This window comes from Pygoscelis adeliae, unplaced genomic scaffold, assembly GCF_000699105.1.
Source record: "Pygoscelis adeliae isolate BGI_AS28 unplaced genomic scaffold, ASM69910v1 Scaffold98, whole genome shotgun sequence".
Taxonomy (NCBI): Eukaryota; Metazoa; Chordata; class Aves; order Sphenisciformes; family Spheniscidae; genus Pygoscelis; species Pygoscelis adeliae.
Window position 1 is genome coordinate 4466986 of NW_008825547.1, and position 27697 is coordinate 4494682.

Genomic DNA, 27697 nt, shown 5'->3' on the forward strand with positions numbered 1-27697 from the left:
GAAGGGAAAACAGGACACCAAAGGGTGGAAGAATGGGTGTCGAGAATGTCAGCGACAACAGTAGTCAGCTTGGTAATGAGTTCAAGAAAGGATTCTGCCAACCCAAATTGGTTTAGTTAGACTGAGATATTTGTGCGCTAATGTCAGGAATCTGGGCTCTGAAGAGGAGGAGGAGAAATACTGGTGCAGGGCTTAAAACTGAATGTTGCAGAAGAAGTAGAAACGTGACAGATTTGTAACTGTAGTAGGAACGCAAGTGTTGGAGAGCATGAAGGTGATAGGGTGACACTTTCTGTAACTGATATAGGAAAACCATAAAAAATAATCTGAGATAGAATGGACAAAGTAGAATTTGTCTTGGTCGCAATTGCTAAGGAAGGAATTGTGAAAGAAGCTGAACGGGGTAGTGGTGCCTGTCGGCTGCACTTCCCCAAACTGTTGGCAAGACCACTCTCTGTTGCCTAATGTTACATTAGCATTAAATTGAGACTTTTTTTTTTAATACTTTCATTTGCAATGCAAAAAATAGGAGTCCCCTTGTGATATTAGGAAGCATTAGAAACACACAGGCAGCTGAGAATGTCATGCAGAAAGAATTGTCTGGCAAAATAATGGGGAGAAATTTAATATCAGTCATGCCACTGGAGATATGAAAGTCTGCTGTGACAACAGTTTGTCATTATGAAAAATGAGACAGCCTTGGATGTCTTAACGGATCGCAAGCTTATTATAAAAGGTTAGTGTGATGAAAGTGTGAAAATAATAAATTGATTTCTGAAATTTATTTGGCAACATATTTCTGTAGATGGAAGAAATATTAATACTATTTGCTGCAAGGCATTGCTGAAAGTCATCTTGGAACACCTGACCAACTCCAGCCTCCCATCCTTAAGAGGAATGAGTTCAAACTGAAACAGATGTGGAGGAAGACTCCTAGGATAATCAGTGGAAATGGAAAGCACTGAGAGGGCTTGGTCTTTAAAGGCTAGAAAAGAGGCTGAGAGAGATTTAACTTCTTCCTAATCGCCCGAGAGGATGAAGGGCTAAATGCCATTATTGTCCCCAAAATGTGCTTAAGACTGGGAATTACGAGACATCCTCTGAGCCAAGTGGAGTGAAGTTCTGAAACCTTTCAGCAAGAATACTTTGTTCTTCACCACCACCACCCATTAACCTCTCTAAACATGGAGCCTGGCAAACTCACTTCTGAGCTTGTATGATGCAGTTGTGCTGCTCAGAACGTGCCTGCCTTTCCCAGAAGGTAATTTTTAGTCCTGTGCTCTGATCATGGGTGATAAACTAGACAGCTCTGTTATCTTGCTCTATAGAAGTGCACCCTTGGAAAATTTAGGGTTTGACTTAAATGAGAATAAGTTTGAGGAAATCTCACAGTAACATGCTTGTTGCGTACTTTTCCTCTATGGTAATATTTAGGTTTTGATGGTTACACTGGGGATTAACTCGTTTCTCTTCTTTGCCTGTTTATATAGATATGTAAGTCAAAATATTATTTTAGCTTTGTCTCACCTTTTCCCAAAAAAAGACTGAAGCAGCTGAAGAATTCCCCATATTTTCTTTTTTTTAAAAAATGCTGTCAGCTGGACTGCTGCTTCTCACATCACAGGAGTGACGGGAGTTCACACTGGGCAAGTCTGTCATAGTTAAACACTGAGTAGATTTAGGCTACCCGTGCTCCTTTTAATATGCATTGCAGGGAGCACATGGTGATTTGTGCTCATGTGTGTTTGTGTATATATATATGCCCACGTATATATATATCATATAAGGGATAAATTCAGTTTGGGAGGCATAGAGAAGATGTAATCTGAACCTATAGAAATAAGCTAAATTAAAAAAGAGATTAGAATACATGAGGCGAGGAGTAACTGAGACATACACAACCGTTTCAGCAGAAAGGCAAGGGAAGAACAAAATGCTTAAGTTCCCCTAGTTGGTCTCCAGTGCAAAAACAAGATGTAGGAAGTGAAACAAGCCGAAGATGAACGCTGACCCAGGATTTCTGTGTTTGCAAGAGTCTAGTCTGATGAAAGTTACCAGGCAGTCAGGACTTACAGTAAAACTTAAATGTGTGTGTATATATAATATTATATATATTATTAAAAATATATACATATTTTATATATTTTTTATATATATGTGATGAATCGCAGTTATAAGAACAACGCTGAACAAAACCAAAACTGATCATTTTTGAGACAGGCAAGGAATAGGAATCCATTTCTGTTCGGTTGCTCTACAGTTTAATTCTTACGCATTACTCCCAACCACAGATAATTTATTTTTGTCACTCTTATTCTCACTCCGGTCTAGTAGCACATCTTCACTGGCACAAATATATAGAGAGCAGTACTGATGAGGCTTTGCTGAGCCCTACCACCTCAAATTAAACTCCTCCTCGGTGTTCCTTGGAGGTTGCTTTGCCTCCTTATAGTCCCAGTAGCAGAGGTATAGAAGATCATTGCAACACTCAGGTACCACAGGTGATATGGGGGCAGATCAACAGAGAGTGGAAGTCAGCAATAAAGGTTAAGATAAATGAATTACTTAAATTTAAGATTTTTCCCATTTTTTTTCATGGACTGGGAAACTTGAGCAGTTGATTGAAGTGATGTAGGAAGTTGGATGGGGTACTGAGAAAGCAGGTGTTTGTTACCATGGGCAGAGTAGGCTTACAATTCTTCCTCCCCAGCAGTTTTAGATCTAAGTTGATCACTCTGAGTTTGTTTGGTTTTCGAGACATTTCTGCCTTGACCTTGAGGGTAATGCAGAGAAGTCGCACATTCTCGATTATTCAGGAGATCTGATGAAGGCATCACTGTGTTACCTCTGGCTTTATAACTTGTGAAGTAGCAGCAAACCAGCTGGCATTAAAGGCCAGAATGAAACGTCTAAAACAGAGGAGCGAAAAGATATTCTTTTCAATTTTTGAAAGAGGTGTTAAAAATTAAAATTATTTACCCGTCTGCTCTCTAAGCTGCTTTAAAGCTCCTGGTTTAAAATGAGTTGTTTTTTCTATATATAGGTGTAAACAATTACTTCCTGTCCTTTGATTCAGAAGCTTAAATATAGAGCAACATTCAAGACTCAGAATAATTTGGGGGTCTTGATTCTTTAAATTTTTTTTTCTTTATACTTCTTAATGCACTGTCTCTCTCTTATTTGTATTGCTAAGGAACATCTTTTATATATATGCATATGAAACTTTGTGGTTTAAATGAAGAGTTTACTGCTCATAAACCTTGTAATTGAATACAAATTTATTTTATTTATGTACCTGTTAAAATATATATGTATATATCTATTAAAAGCCTAAGCCACCCACAGAATTGGTGTTTATATATATGATTATTGACCTTTTGAACAACAGATATTTATTTGATAAAATAGTTGCTTCTATACTCAATGTTGTAGTTCTAATTCTTTTAAAAGTTACTTTATTATTGGAAAAGCCAAAGTATAATCTATTTTAGTTGATTTTTAAAAGTTTGCATTTTTTGCAAAGATTAAAATGAAGCCACTTTAACCTGTGGAAAAATCTGTGAGGATTTGAGAATCATTTTCATGAAGACATGACTTCGATCAAGAAAAGCCCAGACATGTCAGGCGGATTTTTAGGAAATGGTTTCTAATGTGCACCGTAAATATTGTACGTAACAGAATCACAAGGAGGACAATAGTTGTGACCATGAGCAAAACGAAAAATGAGATCAGCTTTGTAGAGGATGCAAAGGATAAGTGCTGGGAGGAAACGAAACCTGAAAAGCCGCTGGTGGTGGATGGACAGGCGATGGTCACACGAACCTTGACTGCTTGCAGTAGGAAGTATTGTGGCTTTAGACACGTTACTCTGCTGGTAATGCAGCAAAAGGCAGATAAAGCAATAGTATTTTGGGGATAGACAGCAGCTTTTAATCCTGGAAAAATGTTGCACAAGTTTCTGACCCCCAGCCCCCCCAATCCATTTTGGAATTAAGACCCAAGTGCTTGCTGTAGCAAGACGAAATAGGGGATTCAGAGGGAAAATTCAAGGCAAATGCCTCTGCAGACATCAAAATCGGTGTCTGGAACAACCTGCTGCAGAGGCTCTGTGTGATGGTTCTTATGGATACTCCTGTGGCTTTTCGAAGGGTGCCTGAACTTAGATTCTTGTCACCAAGCTGCATATGCTAACTCAAGTACCTGTCTTTACCTTTTAGCCATGAAATACCATATGCTCTTTGTTAAAAGAGAAGCTGTTACTTTTTTAGATATCTGTTTATAAAAGTTAGCAGCTATGTTATATAGAGTTTCCTTTAATTAAATGTTTATCTTTCACCTCTAGAGGTGTGGACAGGACAATAAATGAAAAGCATGGATGAAAAGTAGTGTCTCCTGTATTACAAAGCTGTTGGAATGGGAAACGTCTGAGTAGGGACTGGCAGCATTTCCTCTGATGTCTAACTTATTTTTATCTCTGACGAACAATAATGTAGTTTCATTTGTAATGATGCTGCGCTCTCTGGATTGCTCTTTGCTTACCATATTCTCTTTCTCTTTATATCTGCACAAAACGCTTCCTTGATGCTCCTTACGATACGGCAACAGAGAGCTATGCAAATAAACGTTTTACACTGAGTGAAATATTTTATTTATGCATGAATGAATTTCCCCCCTTCAGATTTTCCTTATGACTACTGTATAAACTAAGAAAGATGTACACTGCATACACATTTTGTATTTCAAAGCTTTTTTCTCGTATGGGTAATTTGCTAGGGTCGAACGTTTGTGAAGTTCGTGGCAATGATATAGCATTTTGTATTTTGAAATCCATTACAATGTGTGTTGACTGAAACTCTCCCGTCAGTGCCCGCTGTTTATACTGGCCCTATGAATCTTCACTTTGATACCGCTCTCAAAACCCTGGGAAAGACCTGGATCAGATTTCAGTAAAAATATATAATACAATGCTGGAAACAAGTACATCTGGCATTGCAGATGAACTGAGCAGTCACTGAGCAGAAGCTTTTGAAACCAAGACAGTTACGTTTGCTTTGGGCATAGGACTGATTTTATGGAATTTTAAATGTACAGTCTGGAACCCAGTGCACACAGCTTTACAGAAGGCTAGGATGTACAGAAATATAAGATCTTGTAGCCTTTGAAGAGATCAAAAATCTTTTCTTTCACAGTATCAACAGAACATGTGCTCATTGATCCAGTTTCTACTGCTTAAAAACTGTTTTTCAACTTCGTTTATGCTTTGTCTCCACTGCCTGCCTATACTTGTTTAGAAATAACATAAGGTCAGAAAATGAAATCTTAAATTATATATCATATACTTAACTATATTGAATATATATTAAGTGCTAAACATTCGTTTTATGTTGTTGCATATTTTTCATATGTTTCTTTTGCAAGATTTAAGAGGCTTGATTTATAAAGAAACTAAAAGTCTCAGGATGTGTCTACATGAGCATTTTAGTTAGATCAGGATCCCACTCCTGAAGCAGTTGCCCCCGCTTGCTAGGCTGTGGTTTGTGTTGTGGAGCAGAGTTGGAGTACAAGAACGGGACTGCTTTAGGAAGATGTAGCTGGGGCTTATCTTTAAATAAACCCTTGCTATGGTCTTGCTCCTACTGAATGTTCGGTCCTTGGGGCTATACTGGAGTGAAGGGGGCAATAACCCCCCTTGAAGCAGGTATGGGCTTCAGCACCAAGTGTTGGGGCTATTTGCTAATGTAGACCTAGCTAAGTCCTGCGAGGACTACAGGCTTTCATCTCCATGAGGAAAAAACCAAAACCAACAGTGCTTCATGATGAGGCTGAGAATGTTCTCGTTGTTTGGTGCCATCACATGTGTTATCTCACATACTGTATTTGTGTGATTTCACATGACATCGAGTGGACTTCTGTGGGATTACAGAGCACCCGCACGTTGGCATTACTGATCCGTTGTTGTTACTGTCATGAACAAATGCTAACCTCGAGCTTACCAGCACAACCTCACAGCAGGCTTAAGTTACAACTGTTCTTGTGCTCAAAGCTGCAGAAAAAATCCGAGTAAAAATGCTTTTCTCTGAGTTTACACCGGCACTGAGCAAGCTGCAGTCTCTAAAGATACCTTCAGCTTTCTTACAGCAACAGGGAAAGGGAATTTTGGCTGACAACTTAGATCAAATTACCTTATGTCCTCCACTTTAGCTGTTTGTTCTGTAGAAGCAGAACTATTCAAGAGCAAAAGGTTAGCACTTAGGTGGCTAAATAACTGATCTTGCAGATGCAGCAGGTAATTAAACCCTTGGCTTCCTGATGTCTAGGGTGAGCAGGCAAACACCAGCTTGCCTGTGGATGTACAGAAATTTCCTATGAACCATTTTGCTACAGAACAAGAATCATCCATATATCCACAATTATAAATAAATAAATAAAAACCTTCTCAGTATTTCAAAACATTACTAGTATGTAACCCATGTAGAGCTGAGAATTTGGAAAAATCTCCTAACTAAAATCAAGCATTAAAGATACTTGCTTCTAAGGGAAGATCCTGGCTGAAGGTGCCCCCCAGTGCCTTCAGACGAGTACGGGAACACTGAGATGTTGATACACAAGAAAAAGAAACTGTATTCTCTGCCTCTGTGGGATGGTGATGCCTGGTCAGTGCCTATTGATTTTCTGTACGATTCCTTTTATTTTTAATTTAAGAGAAGACAAGAAGGGGAGCAAGCAATGAGTTCTCACGCTGCTTTTAAACCAGTATCCCAGTTTACTGTGTCACTGCTGAAATTTTATGGATACCCAAGATTTGTTTGCGATAGGTGACAGTTAATTTGCAGAAAGGAAAGGAGAGGAGATACCTTCCTCTCATGTTTAGAAGAAAACGTTCAGCCTGTGCGTAGGACAGTGCATCTGTCATTATGTGGTGCTTCCTCAACGGCAGGATGGGAGATTATATGAAGGCGATGTGGGAAGTTGAGACCTGCCACGTGGGAGTGCTTGTGGCCTTGGTTTATTGTTGTAGTCAGTTAAGATTATGATTTTTATCAGTATTGTTACAAAAGTACAAGTCTTAATAGGGACCCAGACAAATGTGGCTAATTCTCCTACCTACAGGGGAAGGGTGTGTTAGGTGCCATCCCACTGAAACAGTTGTGTCTGCAAGTGGGACACCTCTACTGCTTTAACTGTTTACTATGATGACCTTTTCTGTCCTAGAGATGAAGGTAAAAGTGAGATGTAGGGTGTTACAACCTGCTTTAGCTTCTCCAGCTGTGTTTTAGTCAGCGCTGGTTTACTTGAGTCTGTATATGCACTGAGCTCTTATTTTAGGTTTTACATTGTTCTTCAAAGAACTGGTTTTAAAGATTAATTAGGGCGGGGGGAAGTGCGAGCATGTGCCTGCAAGGGAAAATATGACTGTGAACCTAGCATTAGAGCACTGACCTGAAAGGAGGGAGAGAGAAAGGAAGAAGAGGTTTGAAAAGCATTCGTAGTGGATTCTTTGAAGAGTAAGTATAATTACTCTCCTCTGAGGGAGGAATATAGAGGTAATGTTGTATATGAGCTTGCTGAAGTAATATGTAATTACATCATGGGATTAGCAGTCAGGTTCCAGTCATGTAGATGCTAACAGCTGTATCTCATCTGATTTAGCATGGATGCACATCCTGAGAGAAGGATTATCCTTCTAAATTGTATTGAAGAAGAAATACTTCTGTGGTGATTTGCCATCACTGATACACACATCGGCTATTTTAGACTGCTGTAACAGGCCTGTCTGAAGAAGGAGATTCATTATTGAAGGTCACAGTAGCAGCGTACCTGCCATGGAGCTGGCACTGCACGAGTCATCAGCCTCATGTGAGATGGGGATGCAAATCAAACTGAGCTCCCTGTTAGACTGGCATATGCAAAATGAAGTGGGGAGATACAGGTGTTGCTAACTCCAGCTGCAGTTCTCATCATTTGGACTGGAATTTTTTCCTACATCTTCAAAAGCAGCCTTTTCTCTAAAACATACAGAAATAAGTTGTCACTAAAGTAATTATATTTTTCTTATATCTATTCTGAAGCTCACAGAAGTATCAGAAAGATGTAAGGGGTTTCGGAGGGGAGGGGTTGGGGAGAAAAAATGATAAATCTGAAAATGTTGATGTGGTAAATAACTAATTTGAAGTATTTACTTCATCTGTGGATTGAGACAAGAAATCATTTCTTTCCTTTGCAGCAGAAAAGAGCTTTCAGTGCGTGTTCCTAACCTTCAGTTGTTCTCCCCGTGAACTATTGTGTATGAAAAAGGAAGCATGTTTTTGTTGCATAGCCCAGATGATTGCATGGGAAACGGCTTGGTTTATGGCATAATGTTTTTTGTTTAATACCTTTTTTATTCCAACAGGAAATATGGGATGTATAAAATCAAAAAGGAAAGAGAATCTGCATGGAGATGGGCTAGATTTGAAGAATCAACCAGTACGTAAAACTGAACGAACTATTTATGTGAGGGATCCAACGTCCAATAAACAGCAAAGGCCAGTAAGTAGATAGTCTCAGGGGAGAATTCCAGTAGCAAGATCAAAGCATGACTGGCATAACTTAAGTTTCAATCCAAAGCACATGCATGAAGAAATTCAAACGATCATTAGTCCACCATTGGGCTTTTAGTGTTGTGCAGTTCACCCTCAACAAATAAGTACTTAAAGAAATAAAAAATAAAAATTGGCGGTTTGTTACTTAATTACTCTGTTTGTCATAGTTTTCTGCATGAAAACAGTAATCCTTGGCAATGCTTGATCTAGATATAGCTACATCTATAGAGGAATGCTAGGTGACTTTAGAAAACCTGAAGTAGTTTAGAACCATTTTTAAAAGCATCGGTGCTGGGTTTTTAATAGCTATGGGATCCAGGTGATGATTATTCTATTTGAAAAGGCTGAGGTAATCACAGCCGATTCTTTACCAGCTCTAGTCAACTTTCCTTTTGCTCACTGAAGGCCACTACTCGACCTTGCAGGAGGTGCGTAGGTAAGGACGGGAGGGGAGCAGAGGGCGCAGTGGTGAAGGGAGCAGCGCTGTGCTGCGGGAGGAACAAGCTAATGGCAGTTCCGGCTGTGCTGCCTGGCATTAGAAAGGAAGGGTGCTGGGAAGGGGAATCCCGTCGGGTACCGAGTGGGTTTGCTATTTTGCAGATTGACTGGTACCTTTTTTCCCCACCCTCTCTACTCTGCTGAGGAAACCGTATTTTCTGACTGCCCTTATCCAGGGGCCGTGCTCTCTGCGGGTGTGAATGACACCCTTCTCTCCCCTCTCACCAGCTGACACAGTGGACGCAGCGTGCTCTCAGTCAATGTACACAACATCACAAACTACCCTTTTTTTTTTTTTTAATTACTCTTTTTTCCCTTGCACAATCTTAGCAACATAACCGTGCTGGTAGTTCTTTAGCATGACAGCTACATGTTAATAACTGTCCTGTTAAAGTGCCCTGCCTAAAGCCTCTTCAGCAGAAGTCACAAAGCTGTGAACTTCCTCCCCACAATGTGTGTCACGCCTTCCCAAGGTCTGAGCTGCTCAATTCAAAATCTAGTGGCGACTTAGTACATTTTTATGTTGTAATTTGCTTTTGAAGAATGGTGGGGAAAAATTGGAGCATTTCCTTTTAATTTAAGACATATAAGATGATACCAAAGCACCTCAATAATAATGTAATTGTAATGTAAGATTGTCACAAAGATCTAAAACTGCTTAATTAAAGACATATTTTATTGTAGGCAAATCCAGAAGCACAGCTCTTACCAGGACAGAGGTTTGTCAATGAAGGTACGTTTTCATAGGAATCTTACTGCTGTGTGCTGTGCCCGTGTCAGCCTGTGAAATAATGCAAACGTGCCTTTGGCTTTCTACTTTTGTAGAAACAGAGGAGCATGGAGTCATTGTGGTAGCTTTGTATCCCTATGATGGCATTCATGAAGATGACTTGTCCTTCAAAAAAGGAGAAAAATTGAAAGTTATTGAGGAGTAAGTATGACAGTACTGATTGTATTGTAGTTTTTCTTTGGACTCATCTAATTCCCTTTATAATTTTTTGATATCCTACTTGTAACATGAGTGTATTAATGGTAAGAGAGCTCCCTTATATGTGAAAATACAAATGCCTGTGGAGCTGTTGGTAGGACTTGGCAGCTGCCCTTGGTAACAGCGACCAAACATTGATCTGACGGAGCCAATGGCTTCTCAGGGGGCTTGAGTTCAGAGAAAAGATGCTGCTTCTCTCTCCAGCGTGGGCAAAGCTGTCAGCACAGTAGAACCCAAATAACACTTTATAATTTTCCTTTCCTGTGAATACTACTGTTGTTTCTGTTTTTCAGGCTGGGGGAATGGTGGAAAGCAAAATCTCTCACGACGAGGAAGGAAGGCTTCATTCCCAGCAACTACGTAGCAAAAGTAAACACCTTGGAAACAGAAGAGTAAGTTCTCCCAGGCTCTAAATACTGGCAAACAACTTCTTCACCCTGGTGGTGTATTCTTTGTGGGTGGGGCAAAGAAAGGGTTCTAACTCTTTGAAATATTTTTCAGATGGTTCTTCAAAGACATAACCCGAAAAGATGCTGAAAGGCAACTCCTGGCTCCTGGAAATAGTCCTGGAGCTTTCCTTATCAGGGAAAGTGAAACATTAAAAGGTAGGCTTTGGGGTGGGTTACTTTGGAATTGATAGTAGAGTTAAAAACATATAGTCTGTCTTCACAAAAATTGGTATCAAGTGGCACTGGGTGTGGAGTAGTCCTAGTGCGTCCTATTGTGTGAATTTTCTGCAGTTCTGTAGGAGTGAGAAGGATGAGAAAATCGTCAGGAAAAGAGAGAAGAGAGTTACAGGTTAACACCCAAAGCTGAGATAGGAAAAAAAAAACGTGTGTGTGTGTGATTACACTGACAAGAAGCAGGTTTGTATGTGGGGGTTTTGGGCGGGGGGTTGGTGTGTGGTGTTTTGTGGTGGGGTTTTTTTGCAGATGAGGAATCACATTTGTGATTCCTTTATTGAAGGACACTTTTCATTGTAAACAGTAGATGCTGCCTTTTACAGTCGTCCATTATTGGGTCTGTATCCATTGCTACAAGTTTTAAAATGCAGTTAGTGCATAATGAGGGTTTATAATTCTGCACTATAGTGTGATTTTTTTCCAAAAGGTTTTTGGTAAAGGTTTCTGCTGTAGACAGAGCTCTTTATACTGAAAAGCTTAGTGAAGTTTCCAGACTCTTTGGCTGGGACTTTCAGAAAAGCGTAGGAGGTTCTGCCCCAGCATCTGGACTCTGACAGCAGCCTGACTGGATTCTCCAGCTGGATACTCTAACACTGCATCCTTCAGATGCATGAATCCCTTCAGCGGATTGTCTGTCTATCCTCTCCGTAGGGGTGCTTTTTCTGGCCCTAACACTGCAGATTCTTGATTAGGTAGCTCTCTGTAATGGGCCCATATTGCTGTTTCTGTGCTCTCAAATGAAGACAGAGATCTAAATTCAACATAGGCTGCTGGAGTAAGGCAAAGTACCCCCAAAATCTTTCTGTCACTGCATCTGTGTGTGGGGAGAGAGAAGGGGCTGAGGTGGTGTCTTAGTCTTGGAAATGGACAACAAGAGTTGTATGAGTGGAAGAAACAAAGAGCTCTGTAGTTTAGGGTAGGTACTCTGCTGCCCCATCTTAAATCCCAGCTGAGGTTAGGCTCCCTAGGGCTAACAGATCTGCCCTCCCTCCTGTGTGCCTCAAGCCGTCTCCAAGCTATCCTTTTGCTAGTTGGCCCATGACATCCAGCGTGTTCCTCTTCTGAAACGCTGATCTCCGAATTTCAGCTTCTGCCTGAGGAGTGTGACAGCCCTGACCTTGCTTTCCCAGCCGGTTCCACTCGAGCCGGGGCAACTTTCTGCAGAAGTGGGCGTTGGATTGTAGAGCTGTCTGGAGTATGGAACTCCTAACTTTCTTGAATAAGATTGAAAAAGAAAGTGTGACTGTAAGCATTTTGGTGACCGGTTCAGGACTGGCTATTGGTTAACTTCCTCATGTGGATTGCACAATGCTTTTTGAGGAAATAAGGGAGTAAAAAGAAAAACAGACAAAAAGGTGATTTTGTTAGGCTCAACTGTATATGTGTGGACGCTGTAGACTTTTGCTATCTGTTAATGACCATTCTTCCTTTATCCACAGGCAGCTATTCTCTCTCCATAAGAGACTATGATCCACAGCATGGCGATGTTATTAAGCACTACAAAATTAGGAGTCTAGACAATGGAGGATTTTACATCTCTCCAAGAATAACTTTTCCCAACATCGATGATATGATCAAACATTATCAAAGTAAGTTAAATCGGTTAGTGGATTACTTAATAGAATACAGCCATTATTTCCTGTGAAGGAAAATAAATGCTTTCTTGCTTTGTTTCAAACCTTTTCATTGTTTCGGTGTTTTTTTTTTTTTCCTAAACCTAAACAACCCAGGCAAGCATGTTATCAAAGATAAAGTAAAACTGGTTGGAACCCAAGTAACGTTGTTATCATAATCAGACCTAATGCTGCTTGCTCCGTGGCATAGCATTGTGAAATAAAGAATAACTTTATAAAACACCTCATCAAAGTTATGATGATGTGAAACTACAGTAAGAATTGACTGCATTGTAAATAAATAAATTCTGTATTTGAAAGTAAATTTGTATTCACAATGAGCAGAAATGCATATAGACTTGTGAATGTCTTCTTGCGGTGTTGAGTGTGAAATTGTTTTTATTTTTCTTATGAAATTGTTTGTTTGTTTGTTTGTTTGTTTATTGTGAATGGTGTTTTGAAGGAAGTAAAAGTCCATTAACTTCAAAGAAGGAAAATTGCTCCCACATAGAATGTATACATTTATTATTAAAAAAAAAAGGGGGGGAGAAGGGACAAGTTTCTACCTGTGTTTTAGCTACAAAAGTGACTTTTCATTCTGCATAACCTCCTGGTGGATAGCTCCAAAATACGTGGTTTTTAGTCTTGTGACTGGGAAGACAGAGACTACGAAAAATGTAGGACAGAAAATCACATAGTGATTTTTCAAAGCCACGCTGAGGACTTGGCCATGAGATTTCTCTGAGTTGTTAGATGTGTGGTAATTCTTTGGCACAGCTGGAAAACCTGAGAATTATTCTACATTTGTATTAAAGTTGTAGCTGGTCAGTGTCTGGAGAAAAAAAAAAAATGGTGACCTACTTATGCTTGTGTGCACATGTGTCTGAAACAATGCTATAAGAAAACTTAGTGACAAATTCAGAATACGGGTTCCAAGCTTGACTCCAGTGTGCATCTTCATCAACATACTGTCAGTAAGCAGGTCTTATATTTTATTTAGTTGGTACGAATTGTACTAAAAAACCCTTAATAACCAGATGCATGTGACACTTCTTTATTAAATTTGTCTCTGAATACCAAATTTCAGTTCAGAGGTGCTTAAAGTTATGTGAAAGCACCAGAAAGGTTACATTTTCATCAGAACACCTGATTATTTTGAAAATTATTTTGAGCTGGTTAGTGCACACCTGTAATTAAGTAATGTTTGTCTCAAGTTGTGAGGCACAGAAATGTAATGGATTTTGTATTTTGTTTTTCCTTTGAAAACCAGAGCAATCAGATGGCTTATGCAGAAAGTTGGAAAAAGCTTGTATTAGTCCCAAGCCTCAAAAACCATGGGATAAAGATGCGTGGGAAATTCCACGGGAATCAATTAAATTAGTGAAGAAACTTGGAGCCGGTCAGTTTGGAGAAGTCTGGATGGGTGAGTTTATTCCTTTGGAAAGAGTATTTAGATCTGCTGAAAGAAGTGTCATTTCAGAGTCATCCAGAATAATAGTGGACATGAACCTGGTCCGATACACTTGTAAAACAGCGCAGTCAGGCCCAGAATATACCTTCTCATGAGGAGACAGGATTTGCGAGGGGAAAGATCTCTGATATCATGGAACAAATACTTTGGTGTCTTTTAAAGGGAAAAAAAAATTAGTGAGTGAGCACTGTAATTTAGAGGGTTGAAGACAATAGGGGTTTTTTTGGTTGTGTTTTGTGCGGGAAGTAAAAGGTTATAGTAAGATGTGGCTCCTGATTCTCAAAATCAGTGGGCATCTCGGAACTTTGTTTCAAATCAGAAGGTGGTAAAGAACCTGAAATAGAAAGAAATCATGTCTTTTAGTGACTTATGTATAGAGTTTTCATTGTCCCTTGGTAAAGCAGAGGCTGCAATATAATGCATGGGACTGCCGTATTGGGTGAAAAACAGGGACACTTAATCCAAGATTATTGCCTGCCAGATTGCTGCTGAGAAAGCAGGTGACTTATGTAGTACAAAGATTAGAGATTGATCACCCCCTACCTTGAACTATCATGCAGGTCCCCAATAATGAAGGTGTCTTAAGACTTACAAGTTGTAAATGTTAATATATACCCGGCAAAAAATGATAGTGTTGATTGTTATAACCATAATTAGCTTTGTTTGCTTATAAACAATCTTGGTTTCTCAGCCTCAGTGACTTCCTGTGGCAAGGGGCTATGACCACTGTCCAATCACATTCTGCAGAAATATTTAATCATCTTGCTTTTGAAATGCTGTCTATTCAGGGATCTGAGTATTCTTTTGGGTTCCGTATTTTGTGTTCTGTGGGCTATTCAGTACTTACACATTTGTTACTGGTTACCATCTTATCTGAGGTAAACTATACCTTTCTCCCAAAATCTTCATTATGGTGTTTCTTCAGGCCAGATCATTGTCTCAACCCTTCCCTGAATCTCCTTTTTGGAGGTTATATTTAAATAGTAATAACATTATTATTATAATAATAGAATGGTTTTTGGTTTGGTTTTTTGGTTTGTTTTGTTTTTAAATAAGATTCTATAGGCAGGGCATTTCTGAGCAACTTAAAAGTGTATCCCAAAACTTACTAGAAGACGCAAAGCTATGAACGGGTCTCTGATAACCCACGGGAGTGTTGCAGGCTAATGGGAATGTTATTGCTCTGAAGAGATGCTCTCATTTAGAAAAGTAAGGCACAGAGTGGTGCTGTTTGAGTGGCAATCCACACACAACTGCAGTGTCAATCGGAAAGCTCTATTTCAGTCATAGGTGCAATCTTTTGATATAAATCATGTAAAAAAAATGCAAGCAACGATCTCTATAATATAATATAGCCAAATACAGCCTTTTATCTGCCTTCACAAAGAAAGGCTTAAGAAGCCCTCTAGCTATGATATACATGAGTGACAATTTACATACTAGTTAAGACACGCATCAGCCATTGTGCACTTTTTTTCTGTCTCATAAACCAGGGCAAGAAACGTTTAACTGACACTGAAAAGCTATGCAAGACTTTGTGGCAGAAGGTAATCACCTGCTTGAAAACGTAGATCATTTTGGGAAGTGACTACTTCTGCACATGCACACACAAAGGCATAAAACTTTAAAAGGGTGTTTCTGGTTCAAGATGTTTCCTCTTGTTTGTGTCATTATTTTAACATCTAAATTGGGCCTAACTCCTGCATCTGAATTGCCGCACTGTGAGAAAAATTAATGTACTGTGAAAGCGATTGCTGTGTTTCCTCTTCTCTGCTTCCTTTCTGAAGCAAGAGAAGCTGATTTGCATGGCACAGGTCCTCTCGAATCAGGAGCGTGGTTAATCTTAGAACCAAGGAAGTTCAAGCTGGAAAAGACATAACAGGTCAGCTGTGCGGTGCAGGGTATCAACAAACACTGTGTATTGTAATGATCAACCAGGGGCATCAGGAGTTATGTGGAGGTACGGAGAAAGAACCTAGTTGTTACGCTCTCCTGATTAGAGAGCTAGTTGTTACGCTCTATCCTCATATAGAACAAAATTATTTTTCAGCCATAGTGTGAATTAGAGAGAAATATTGTTCCATGGTTTAATTATTAAATAAATTCCTTCTTGATAAAGGGTACTTAGAATTGTGGTTTCAGAGGAAACAGTGTCCCGTTCAGAGGAACTGGGCTGCCCAGTGAAGAGAGATGCGGAGCTACTGGAGAGAGTCCAGCGAAGGGCCACAAAGATGATTAAGGGACTGGAGCATCTCTCCTGTGAGGAAAGGCTGAGAGAGCTGGGACTGTCCAGCCTGGAGCAGAGAAGGCTCGGGGGGATCTCATCAATGTATGTAAATATGTGAAGGGAGGGTGCAAAGAGGACGGAGCCAGGCTCTTAGTGGTGCCCTGTCACAGGACCAGAGGCCATGGGCACAAACTGAAATGCAGGATGTTCCCTCTGAACATCAGGAAACCCTTTTTCACTGTGTGAGTGACCAAGCGCTGGCACAGGTTGCCCAGAAAGGTTGTGGGGTCTCCATCCTTGGAGATATTCAAAAGCCAACTGGACACAGTCCTGGACAACCGGCTCTAGGTGGCCCTGCTTGATCAGGGGGGTTGGACCAGATGCCCTCCAGAGGTCCCTTCCAACCTCAACCCATCTGTGATTCTGTGATACATGGGAAGATAGAGATAATACTGTTACTGCAACATGAAGATATGCCAGCGTGTCTTCTATAGTCTTTTCTTTTTAGTTTGTCCGTAAGTACTCTTTGGGCTTCCAAGTTGACATCTTCCTCTTGCACATTTTGGAGGGAGTTAGCTTATGTTATGGGAGGACTAAGAAAACCCTAGGAACAAAAAGCAGACCCCCATATGCCCCAAGCGCTTGGCTGTGCTCCTGTGTGACCTGTGCACAGAATCTTTGTCACTTACAAAGAGGGCAGGTGAGTCTCCTCCAACTCTGAAGAGTTTCTTTTACACAGAGAAAACTTACTATAAAGGACCATCAATTTCCCAGTTTTGCCTATCTGCAAGTGCATTTAATTTCTTTCTTCATTACAGCTATGTGTAATTTTATACATTTTATGAAGACTTTCTGTTTTTAGGCTACCAAGTTACTGTTTATGTGTGTGTTTTGGGCATCAGCTGTGCTGACATGATAGATGTAAACAGCATGGCAGAGTTGTGTTCCCATTTTATGCACTGCACCATGGAAGCGGTTAGAAAGCTGCAGCCTGTGCTTTCTGCCTTCACATTTAATGGGCTGTATGGAGATGAGCTATAGAGGTGGAGTTACTGTTGCATTCCTCTGCTCTTCAGCTGAGTGATGGCTGTAGTTGGTGAAGGAGCGATGTGCTGACATGCAATAGGATGCAGAGAAGCTGCTGTTCCTCAGTCTCTTCCCCAGTACCTCCTGCAGTTGTAACAGCCTGAGACATTATCTGGCTTCTAACAGTGTCATACCTCCGTAGCTCAAACAAGTTGTTCCCAGTATAACCTTGCAGGGAATTACTGTGAAAGCAGAGGAAGGAGGAAGCTGCATCTTGTAGGCTTGTTCACAAAGTTGTTCATCTTCAGTCCTGAAAGGTCAGAAATGGTAGGCTCAACCTCATTATTGTCTGTTATAAATTCATATCACAGCTTGGCCTGATTAAGCCCATGCAAGAATCTGGGGGCAACCTGGCTGTCCAAGATACTACTGTCAAAAAAATCATAATCAACTCCAAAACAAATGCCTGAAACACTAACCATTTTTGGAGGATACTATTCTAACGCGTAGAGGAGAATGTGGCGCTCTCTGTAAGACATCATCACATTCCTCAGACTTGCGTACTATTGCTTGCATCATATTTAATTTTTAACAGAAGTCTAAACTGCAGAGAGACTTCCTTCCTGCCATGGTATGAAAGGTTTTTTGACCATGGAGTTCAGTGCATCTGGGCAGCTTCTTTAGTGATGTGATGAACCAGAGCAGCACTGCAAGAGCAGGGTCTATGTTTTATGCATTTTTGTTCCTAGCGTGCACTGATATGATGTGAACTGTAATGCTCTGTGGTATTAATAATCCATGAAGAGAATTCTCAAGCAGGGCTAAGAGAAAAGTTAACAAGCCAAATGGAGCCATTATAGTTTATTTTATTAATGAGACACATTTTGCTTGCATCTCATGTGTAAAAGATTCTCACATTTGGTAGCCCCCAAATTAGAATATAAGTAATACGCATTTTGGATGTGTATTTTCTTATGCAGCTGTTAGAAAAATCAGAGTAAATCATACCGCAGAAATACTGTTATTAAAATGAAAGACATCTAAAATGAACGAAGAAAACTTGCTGGTACACCTCATCAGTATCAGAAATGGATTTTTACAGTACATACATGAGCTGAATGTTAGTTGCAAGGAATCTGAATTTTATGTCAGGTGTTCTAGATGTAAGCAAGAATTTCATTGCTTACCTATCTTTTTGAATTTATGTTTAGGCAGCAAACTGACCATATGTTCATTCATATCGTATGGCAAGGAAGTTGCTGGGTTTACACCTGGAGCCAGGTTCAGTCCAGCCAAGGCAGACCTTAGCGAAGGGTTCAGAGCTGCAGGTACTGTATGAAGCGGGGGTGATGCAGTGCTGTAGCCACCCCTTCCCACAGCTCCCCATGCATCACTGGAATCCTTCTGTGATGCAGATTGAACGTTAAATTTGCTGTCGCCAGCTGAAGCGCTTTGAGGTCACCAATTTTCCCTCCGCCTGCACAAAGGCTGCCGTTTCTTACCTGCACAGTAAGAGCGTGCCTGCAGAGCAGACGATCGGTATGGAAACTACCACAGAGGTTCTCATGGTAATGGTAAGTGACCTGACATGAGGACTAGAACTTTGTTAAACTGGGGTGGTACAGACGCATACTAAAAAGATGCTGCCTGCTCCAGGTCTGATGTGGTCCTCAGCCCAAATCAAGCTAATGCTGGGTTTGCTGATAACGGATGGGCGACAGAGGTGACAAATTCCAGTTTTGCCAAACTGTCAAGGGTCCATTTTTTACAGATGCCGTTGTGTGCGCTCATGGAGTTCATGACCACCTTTCCTGGGTGTTTTGGTGTCCCATCCCTCCCAATACCTGATGAAATAAATGAACGTGAGAGAGATGAGGATCAATTATCTCTAGTGTTCTCATCAGCTAATTTGCTTTGTGTGTTACCACCAGAGGGTCAGGGTAGGCCATTTTCCTGCAGAAAACGTCAGTATGGGTGAGGTGTTATAATAACGTAAACTTTCTGTAAGTAGAACCCTAGTTTGATGGATCTCTTTAATGAATGTAAAATACTGTTACATCGTTAATATTAAGTGTGTTGGTCACAATTGCTTCACAGAAATAATGATATTAATTAGTATGTTCAATAGAGTATTCAACAAATTGGGAGTGGAACTAGTGCTCTGCTTTAGGGTATGGGATGGAATAGTAGAAGCGGTACAAATAAGCTTTCTGCTTCTTAAGCAGAAAGAAAAATATTTAACATCTGTTTTTCTGATAGATTTAAATTGTATACCTGAGCTTTAACAGCAGATTTGACCTGTAGTAGTAATTTCTTATTATTAGATCATTTAGAGGCGTATCTTTGTTATGCTTTGACCTGACCATGTTTGGAAAAATATATTTAATAATCATGCAGGTGAATATTTTGTGATAGACATAGTGGTTTTTCTCAGGTGATGACCCTTCTTTAAAAAAAGGTGATCGAAGATGCAGTGGTTAGAGCAATCCCTTAGGATCAGGAAACTAGTTCCTTGCTTTGCCACTGATTTCTTATGTTAAGATGATAAACAGTATAAGGAAGTTGTGGACTCCAATTTAGAGGCGTGGTAATACTGTCTGGATTGTTGCTGAATAAGGAAATGAGGCTATTTCATTGAGTTGTCAAAGTTTTACCTCTTCCGAGAAATATTTTTATGATGTTGAAATGGGTATGGTGGGGGACAAGAGTTGCATTTATATCCCTCTCTCTTTCTCCCTCTCTCTCTTTTTTTCTTTTTTCCTTTTATTTTTCAAATTAAATGACTTCACAAGATAAACTTTAGGATCAGTGCTTGCTACTCTTTTTTTTAATGCTATTTTAACATTTATTTTATGTTTGGAAAACATTAAAGCAGAAAATAATTCATTGCTTTTCTGTTTACTGATAGTTGCTTTTCATATAATTAGAGTATTACATTAGAATGTTTGGTAAACAGAGGAACAAAACAGCCGCAGTCTCTTCCACTCTTGGCATGGGCTATGTGATAAGAAGTTATCACATTCTAAGTCTTGCTCTGAATGTTGGAGGATTGCAGTCCTGGCAGCGTATCTTCGTTGGTCATGAGAATCCTCATTTGATTGCACTTTCCTGTAATGCTCTGTTTTGAGGACTGGGGGTTACAGAAAGGATTATAAGCATGAGACTGGCATGCATAAAGTGGTTGTAAACACGGTGTTTAAAGATGCTCCAGAATCTTGCAAGCAATCCATGGACTCTATTAGTTTCTGAGACAATTGATGTGGACATTCATTAAAACATCTCTTGACTAAATATTTTATGGGCTACTTGTAAATGAAAACTTGGTATAAGTAAGATAATTTGGTTGCCTTATTTTTTTTTGCAGATAACTGATTTCTAAAAATAGGGAATGGATTATTTTTCATTGCAATGTTGTATCAGTTGCAAAATAAAAAGGAATTTTAGTATAAATATTTGTGCTACATCTGGCACTTGCTCTCAGGCTCTTAGCTATTACTGGAATCCAACCTCACCTGCTTTACAAATTCTTACTAGTCGGGGCTCCGTGTGGCGCAGAGTGACTTCAAGTGCACTGATTGTATTTCCTTCTTTTAGGTTACTATCATAACAGTACAAAAGTGGCTGTAAAGACTCTGAAGCCTGGAACGATGTCTGTGCAAGCCTTTCTGGAGGAAGCCAACCTCATGAAAACACTTCAGCATGATAAGCTTGTTAGGCTTTATGCTGTAGTGACCAAAGAAGAACCTATTTATATTATAACAGAATTCATGGCTAAAGGTGAGAACAACATTGGATCTGCAAGCGATGTTTTAGTAAACTTTTCTGCCTCTCATAAACTAGTCCCCTTTCTTTAAAAAGGAAAGAATAAAAAAAGGAAAACTTGGGATTTTAGCATTATTCTTTTGAATGCTCTGATATAAAGTGAAGGAGCACCTATCCTAGAGGAGGGCTGAGGATTTAGTTTTATAATTCATTGCTGCATTTCTGAAACAAACTATTTTTACAGTTTTCTTAAATGTAGCATTTTTAATTGTTTCAGATGCAGAGCATAACCCCCAAAATAGCTCTGGTTCCTTTGGGCTCCCTACCTAACTTCTGTGTCTGATGTCATAGCAAGGCAATTAAAACAAACCTTAGAAATTGCCTTATGTGACCCCTGAGTTGATAAATACGTGTGTAATAAGGTGAGTGATGAGTGGTCCTGCAAGGATGGCTGCACTACTAGGAAAGGACAACCTTTATTAGAGCATTGCTACACAAAATAAGTGAGGTTTCCTTTTCAGATTGCCTTGGGTGGTAGTTTTTCTTGGTTTGTTCTGTTTTCAAGCAATTCTGCTGATAACTTCATAAACAAGCATTGAGACACTTATTCTTTATGACTTGGAAAGGATTGATACGTGTGATTCTCCTGGAGAGCTTTCCTGATAGTCATTAGACTAGGGTACTTATCAAACTCAACACCACTGAACTAAGGTATGGTCTGACGGGAGTTTTCTCCACCCAGGAAAATGGCAAGACTCGGATGCCTGACATGCTGACTTGGATGTTACTGTTGTTAAATCATGTAAAGAGACTGCCTTACTGTAGTCAACTTGAAAACACATCAAAACACTTAACTGCAAAAATTTTGTGATCCAGAAAATTGGAGACCTGGTATGACCTTTATTTTGCTGATAAGCTGCACTGACTTAATCTTTCTCTGTTGTAACAGGAAGTTTGCTGGATTTTCTGAAGAGTGAGGAAGGAAGTAAATTGTTGCTTCCAAAACTAATCGACTTCTCTGCTCAGGTAAATTTTAAGAAATATGCTCAAAATTAATGGGGTTTACGGTCTGAAACTCATGCTGGGAAATTCTAAGGTTTTTTGCATTAAAAAAGAATTTAATTTTCAAATAAGTTTTGGTCTGAGAAAATAAGGTTACTTGAAAGGAGGGAATAGATAAAAGAGGTTTCAAAGTGAATCTGTGGTTAGGCTTAACTCTTAGATACTGCTGGTGACCTGCTTAGATGGCAGTGGTATGCAGCTGCTTTCCTTTGTGGAAAGGCTGCTTTCAATTTGAGTGGCTGTGAGTTGAAAGCGTAAGTACAAGGTTGTCAGTTTGTGCTTATGAGATTCCTTCAGTGTTAATAAATGTGTCATTTTTACTTCTTAAGTTAGGTCAATTGGTCAAACTTGCCTTAACCTCAAGGGACTACTGTTGGTTTCAAATTCTTACGTAAATTACTGTGATATAAATGAAATCTAATCAAATGATGTTTCAGGTACTAGTATCTGATTTATGAACCGAAATGATTGTTTCAAAATATACAAGTTATCCCATGTCATAAACGAAATCTGTAGAGAGAGACCCCAGAGTGATTTGTGTGTCAAAGCCTGGATCAAAGGTGCGCGGAGCCCAGTGCTCCGCCTCGGACAGTTACCAGCATTAGATATCCAGGGAGGCATATAGAAAATAGAGTAAAAATTGTGCTTTTCCAAGTTGTAATTCACGTTACTAATAGGTAATGAAGGCATTTTTGATAGGTTATTGTTTCACCAACCTTTCGGGGTTTTCAACACGCATTAGAGTTTGCAGACTGTTGTACTCTATTAAACTAACTTGTTACAATTCATGAGGAAAGACAAGAAAGCTTTAAAAAGATTTAATAAAACATTAGTGATTTATACCAAAAATTCACTATAAGAATATTATATAACTGTTTTATATAACTATTGCTATATAAATAAATATAAGATTAGATATTAGGAAACATTTCTTTACCAAGAGGGTGGTCAAACACTGGAACAGGCTTCCTAGAGAGGTGGTCGATGCCCCAAGGCTGGTAGTGTTGAAGAGGCATTTGGACGATGCCCTTAATAACATGCTTTAACTTTTGGTTAAAGTGGCCTGAAATGTTCAAGCAGCTGGACTAGATGACCGTTGGAGGTCCTTTCCAACTGGAACTGTTCTATTCTATGGTATATTATATACCACATACTGCTATATAAATGTTCAATATATCAAATATAGATTTTTATAGAACATAGATTCAATGCAGGAGCTGTTTTTGCTCTAATTGTTGGTCCAGTGTAGCTATAGGCTTTCTAAGTTTTCTGAACTCTTTGGGTAACTTGTCCTTGAGAATTTAGTGGGGCAAATGCTTTGTAGATGTGGAAAACCTCCTGGATCCCAAGTCACGGTCTGGAGAGATGAATAACAGCGGGCAAAAAAAAAAATGTAGCTTTGAAAATAGTGTGTAAAATTCAAGGGAGAGAAGAACATCTGTGAGCAGTGATATGAAAGGACACCCAGGATGTGGAGAGGAAATCACACATGGTTTTATAGCAGACCTTTTTATTGGAGCTAGGGATGTTGTGTTCATTTTAAATGAATATTGTGTTTTCAGAAATTTAAGACTTAAAAAGCTTAATGACCTAGAGAGCGACTCTAACTGTGTACAACTTGGGTAAGTCACTTCCAAGATGACAGGGGTCGGCGATTGTCATTTACAAAGCTTTGAAGGTCGGGTCACTTGAAAGGGACATCGCTTGTCACCCCGATCTGACAGCAACCTCTCAGAGCCAGTTCCTGCGCTTGGCCTCAGAGGCCAGGACCTTGTGCAGCACAGGTGATATGAGAAGTCCCTCCCTTCACCTGAGACGTAGATTATCAACAGAAATTTCTGAGAGCGAGCCACGCATTGGGTTGCAGAGTGATCTTAAAGGAATATTCAGGAAGGCCTCTCTGAGGATTTCTAGCTGCAGCCCAAACAAAACTTTGGAACAGAGATACCGGGATTTTTCTTATGGAAAGAATTTGTGGGTTTTTTGAGCACATTGGTAAAGAGCCCTTAATGCCACTGGGTAATAACAGGACTGTGTGGAATAGACTTGCAGGCTGTGTGTCATTCTCAGACCAGAGATTTCCCTCTGACCAACACAGATGTTCCACTGGTCTTCTCTAACTCAGACAGTCTGAATGTTAATTGATGGGTCTTTAGGGCAAAAGACAGACAAAAATATTTTCAAACTCTATTGGCCTACTGCTAAGGTAATGGTAATTTTACTGCAGACCTGTGGATCACACTTTTCCAGAATGTAGGCTGTATAAAAAGGAGAACATAAAATGTGTCTAGTATTTTTTTATATGACTCTGGTTTGTACAAATGGAACACTAATTTATTCTTACAGCAGTGATGTTAACCTCTCTGTACAGCCTAAGGGGAAATAAATTTGGTGAGCTATGTTTCAGAAGCGGTTAAAAAAAAAAAAAAGCATGGAAGGAAGCTCATGGTGAACTACTTAAATAAGATCAGGCCTACTTTTCTGCCTTGGAGGAGCGACACTTGAGCTCTGCATGACTGTCTAATCACACCATTCTGGCAAGGCAGTTTGCCAGACTATCCCAGCTTCTCAGAAAGACTGAAAATGCAACAAATGGTAGCTGAGGATTGGATTATTTTTCCGCTCGTGCATCTGCAATGTTGCACAAGGCTGGCCTGCTCCCAGCCATGCTACACAGCTGGCTGGCTTGCGTCCACATGTGTGCACACAAGACGTCTGTTGCAACAGGAATTGCGGAAAGGACCCAACCCATTGCAGAAGGGTACGTTAGCAATGGACTTGTGATACAGCAGGAAGAAAATGGGCAAGAAGAGGTTCCACTTAGTATGTTGCCTTTTTATCCAGAGGAATGGCCTTTGCCACCTTACGATGGCCTTGTCAGATAAGGAGGGACTGGGAATGGGAGAAAGGGAGGGGAGGATGCGGTCTCTGTGACTGTCAGCTGAAGAATGTAGTGCAGGTAGTTGAACATGAACTCCCAGCTGAAGCCCATTTTCCAAGTGGTGTGGAAGAGCGCTGTGGGTTGGTGTTTCCATTGCCAGACTGCTGTTAGTGCTCCACTCGCTGACTTCGTAACGCCTTTGCCTTGAACAGTCTTGAAAGAAATCTGCATTTACAAGGGGTGAAGCGTTCTGATTTTGCAAAAAGAAAAGTAAGAACTGCTTCCCCAGGTGAAATAAACACCTTTTAAAAAGATAGCATTTTTCAAGCAAGTAATCAAATATACTCCTACTCTGCTATACTGATCTTGCTGTTTTGTTAGCTTAACATCCACACTCACAGACTGCCACTTCTGACAGCAATAGCTGTGTGCTGGGGACAGAGTTTTTAATAGGGCCTGTTGCGATAGGACAAGGGGTAATGGTTTTAAACTAAAAGAGGGTAGATTCAGACTAGGTATAAAGAAGAAATGTTTTGCGTTGAGGGTGGTGAAGCACTGGAGCAGGTTGCCCAGAGAGGTGGTGGATGCCCCATCCCTGGAAACATCCAAGGTCAGGTTGGACGGGGCTCTGAGCAACCTGATCTAGTTGAAGATGTCCCTGCCCACAGCAGGGGGGTTGGACTAGATGACCTTTAGAGGTCCCTTCCAACCCAAACCATTCTGTGATTCTGTGATTCTACTTAGGTACACTTACATCTAGTGACTACTTTAGCGTACAGCTGTGGATTCAGGATTTTTTGGGGTTTTTTTTTTGCTGTACTAACAGCAAAAATTTATGTGTACTAACAATCACAATTTATGAAATCATGCTTGTGGAAAACATGGCAAGAAAATGCTTGCTAGGGAGGTAGTCCAGCTCAGTTTCTAAAGCAATCTGCCCTCTGAAAGTTTCTCTTTTGTGTTTTAATTAGTGTGTATGAGTAGGGGCTGGGGAAATCTAGTGTTAGCTATGCCCTGGCAAAGATGATTTTGGCCACTAGCGATGAATGCTAGAAGTCTCTGAAAGGTGTGCTTTTTAAAGGAAGCTGAGTTTTGCAAACGTATCTTCAAGCACATACTACTTGCTTTAGTACAGAGCAGAGCTTCGGCATCTCCCGTAGAAGTCAGCAGAATTGTCAGTATGTTGGACATGCCAGAACCAGCCAGGAATATGGAGAAATCAAAATCTGAGCCCGTTTCCCTGCCTGCGTGACCACTGCTGGTGCGTGGGTCAGCAGCACGGCAACCTCATCGGCTGCTCTCGCAACTGCTGTACATCTGGCAGGCATTAGCTGACACAGTTGACAAGCGGTTCCCCTTCCTGGGGCTTCTGCCCCTCAGCTCAGCCAGCGGGCTCAGGGAACCCAAAGGTGCTGTCGGTTCCCAGTTACGAGTTGGAGGCTAAGCAAATTTCATCACTTTGTCCACGAGCTAATGCAGCAGGCCAAGACAGTCCATGTGGACATTGCCCATATTCCCCTTGGTCATCTACAGGCAAAAGCCTAGCTCCTTCAGCACGAAAGCGACTGGCAAACTCTGGATTTTACTAGTTGGTTTTCATCTTGTCCCAGAAGTAATTTGCCCAAAGAGCTCCCGATTCTTTGTTTCACAGTTCTTGAAATCACACTTGCTTCTGTTTGATGAGAGCTGCTGAAAACGTACAACACAAATTCAGTGAACCTTTTGCATGTGTAAACTTTTCCTGCTTCTTACGCAAATCCGTTATCTACTGTGTAGCACACACATGCATGGTGGCTGTGGTTAGGAAAATGGTATCAGTTGTTGCTGAACATAGTCATACCTTTCAAACTGGTCAAAGCTTTGTCACAAAAACAGTCTTCCTTCCTTCCTGTGCAGCGCTGATACTTTCATTAATTCTTCTATGATCTACAACTTCATTGGCAACTCTTATCTCTTCTTTCTGCCTTCTGAGGCTACAAATTAAAATTATAATAAACTTAGAATAAAATTAATAGAAATTTTTGATGCAGTGCTTTAATCCCTCTCTTTTCTCTCTTTTTTTAAGGGGAAAAAGGAAAGTCCTAAATAAGAATTAACTTTAACTCTTATTTGGCATTGGGAGATTTCCGCTGCAGTCTCCCCATATTCCATTTCAGGTTTCTTTCATTTTTAATGACAGCCTCTAATGTTCCAGTGCATGATCATATACATTACTTTAATAATCCTTTTTTTCCCTGTGGGTCTGCTTTGACTACATAGCTGCTTGACTGGAGCAAGAGGAATACATTTTTGCAGCCTTTCCTGACGTCACCTTTAGGATAAGCACTGCTGCAAACTGAAAATTGGTATTACACTGATATATCACTTGAAGATTAAAATGTGACTATTTCGCAACAGTTTCCAATTGCCAGATACAAAGGGTCTACACCTTCTTCATAGACGGAGAGTCACGTGAAGATGAACTCTCTTTTTGAAAACTCTGTGATCAAGAAGTATATTTTATTTTATTATGCATCTGGACATTATTGAAAGGAACCTGGTTTTGGTTAATCCCAGACCAAAGACAATCTTGTCCACATCAATAACGTTTGCTTCAAACCTTTCAAAACTGCAGACTGTTTTTAGTGAGGCTTTTCCCTAGGAACTGAGAATTACCAAATGTAAGGCACTGTGAACCTCGAGATATGCTCCATTATTTCCTCTGCTTAAACTTCACCAGCAGGATGCTCCCTCCCACCCTAACTGCTTTGGACACATTTCCAGTCTGGTTTTCTGGCTGCTTTACCTGCTTTGGCAGGAGCGTCCCGCCCGAGCCCTGGGCCTGAGCAGGAGGGCAGCCGAGAGCAGCTCTGAGGCCACCATCCCCCACCCGCCGAGCAAAGGACGAGGGCTGTGGCCGGGATG

General features: G+C 40.3%; 1 protein-coding gene across 2 annotated transcripts in view; it reads left to right on the forward strand.

The window, feature by feature from the left end:
• The first annotated feature begins 8397 nt into the window (after positions 1-8397).
• The window catches only part of LYN (LYN proto-oncogene, Src family tyrosine kinase), a 34402-nt gene continuing 15102 nt past the window's right edge, over positions 8398-27697 (forward strand). The window contains exons 1-9 of one of the 2 annotated variants that reach the window (XM_009332067.1): positions 8398-8529; positions 9765-9813; positions 9906-10011; positions 10362-10460; positions 10570-10673; positions 12191-12340; positions 13635-13787; positions 20683-20865; positions 21800-21876. In XM_009332067.1, coding sequence (XP_009330342.1) covers positions 8398-8529; positions 9765-9813; positions 9906-10011; positions 10362-10460; positions 10570-10673; positions 12191-12340; positions 13635-13787; positions 20683-20865; positions 21800-21876 — 1053 coding nt within the window. The remainder of the gene's footprint in view (positions 8530-9764; positions 9814-9905; positions 10012-10361; positions 10461-10569; positions 10674-12190; positions 12341-13634; positions 13788-20682; positions 20866-21799; positions 21877-27697) is intronic. The other variant, XM_009332068.1, reaches the window with a different exon arrangement.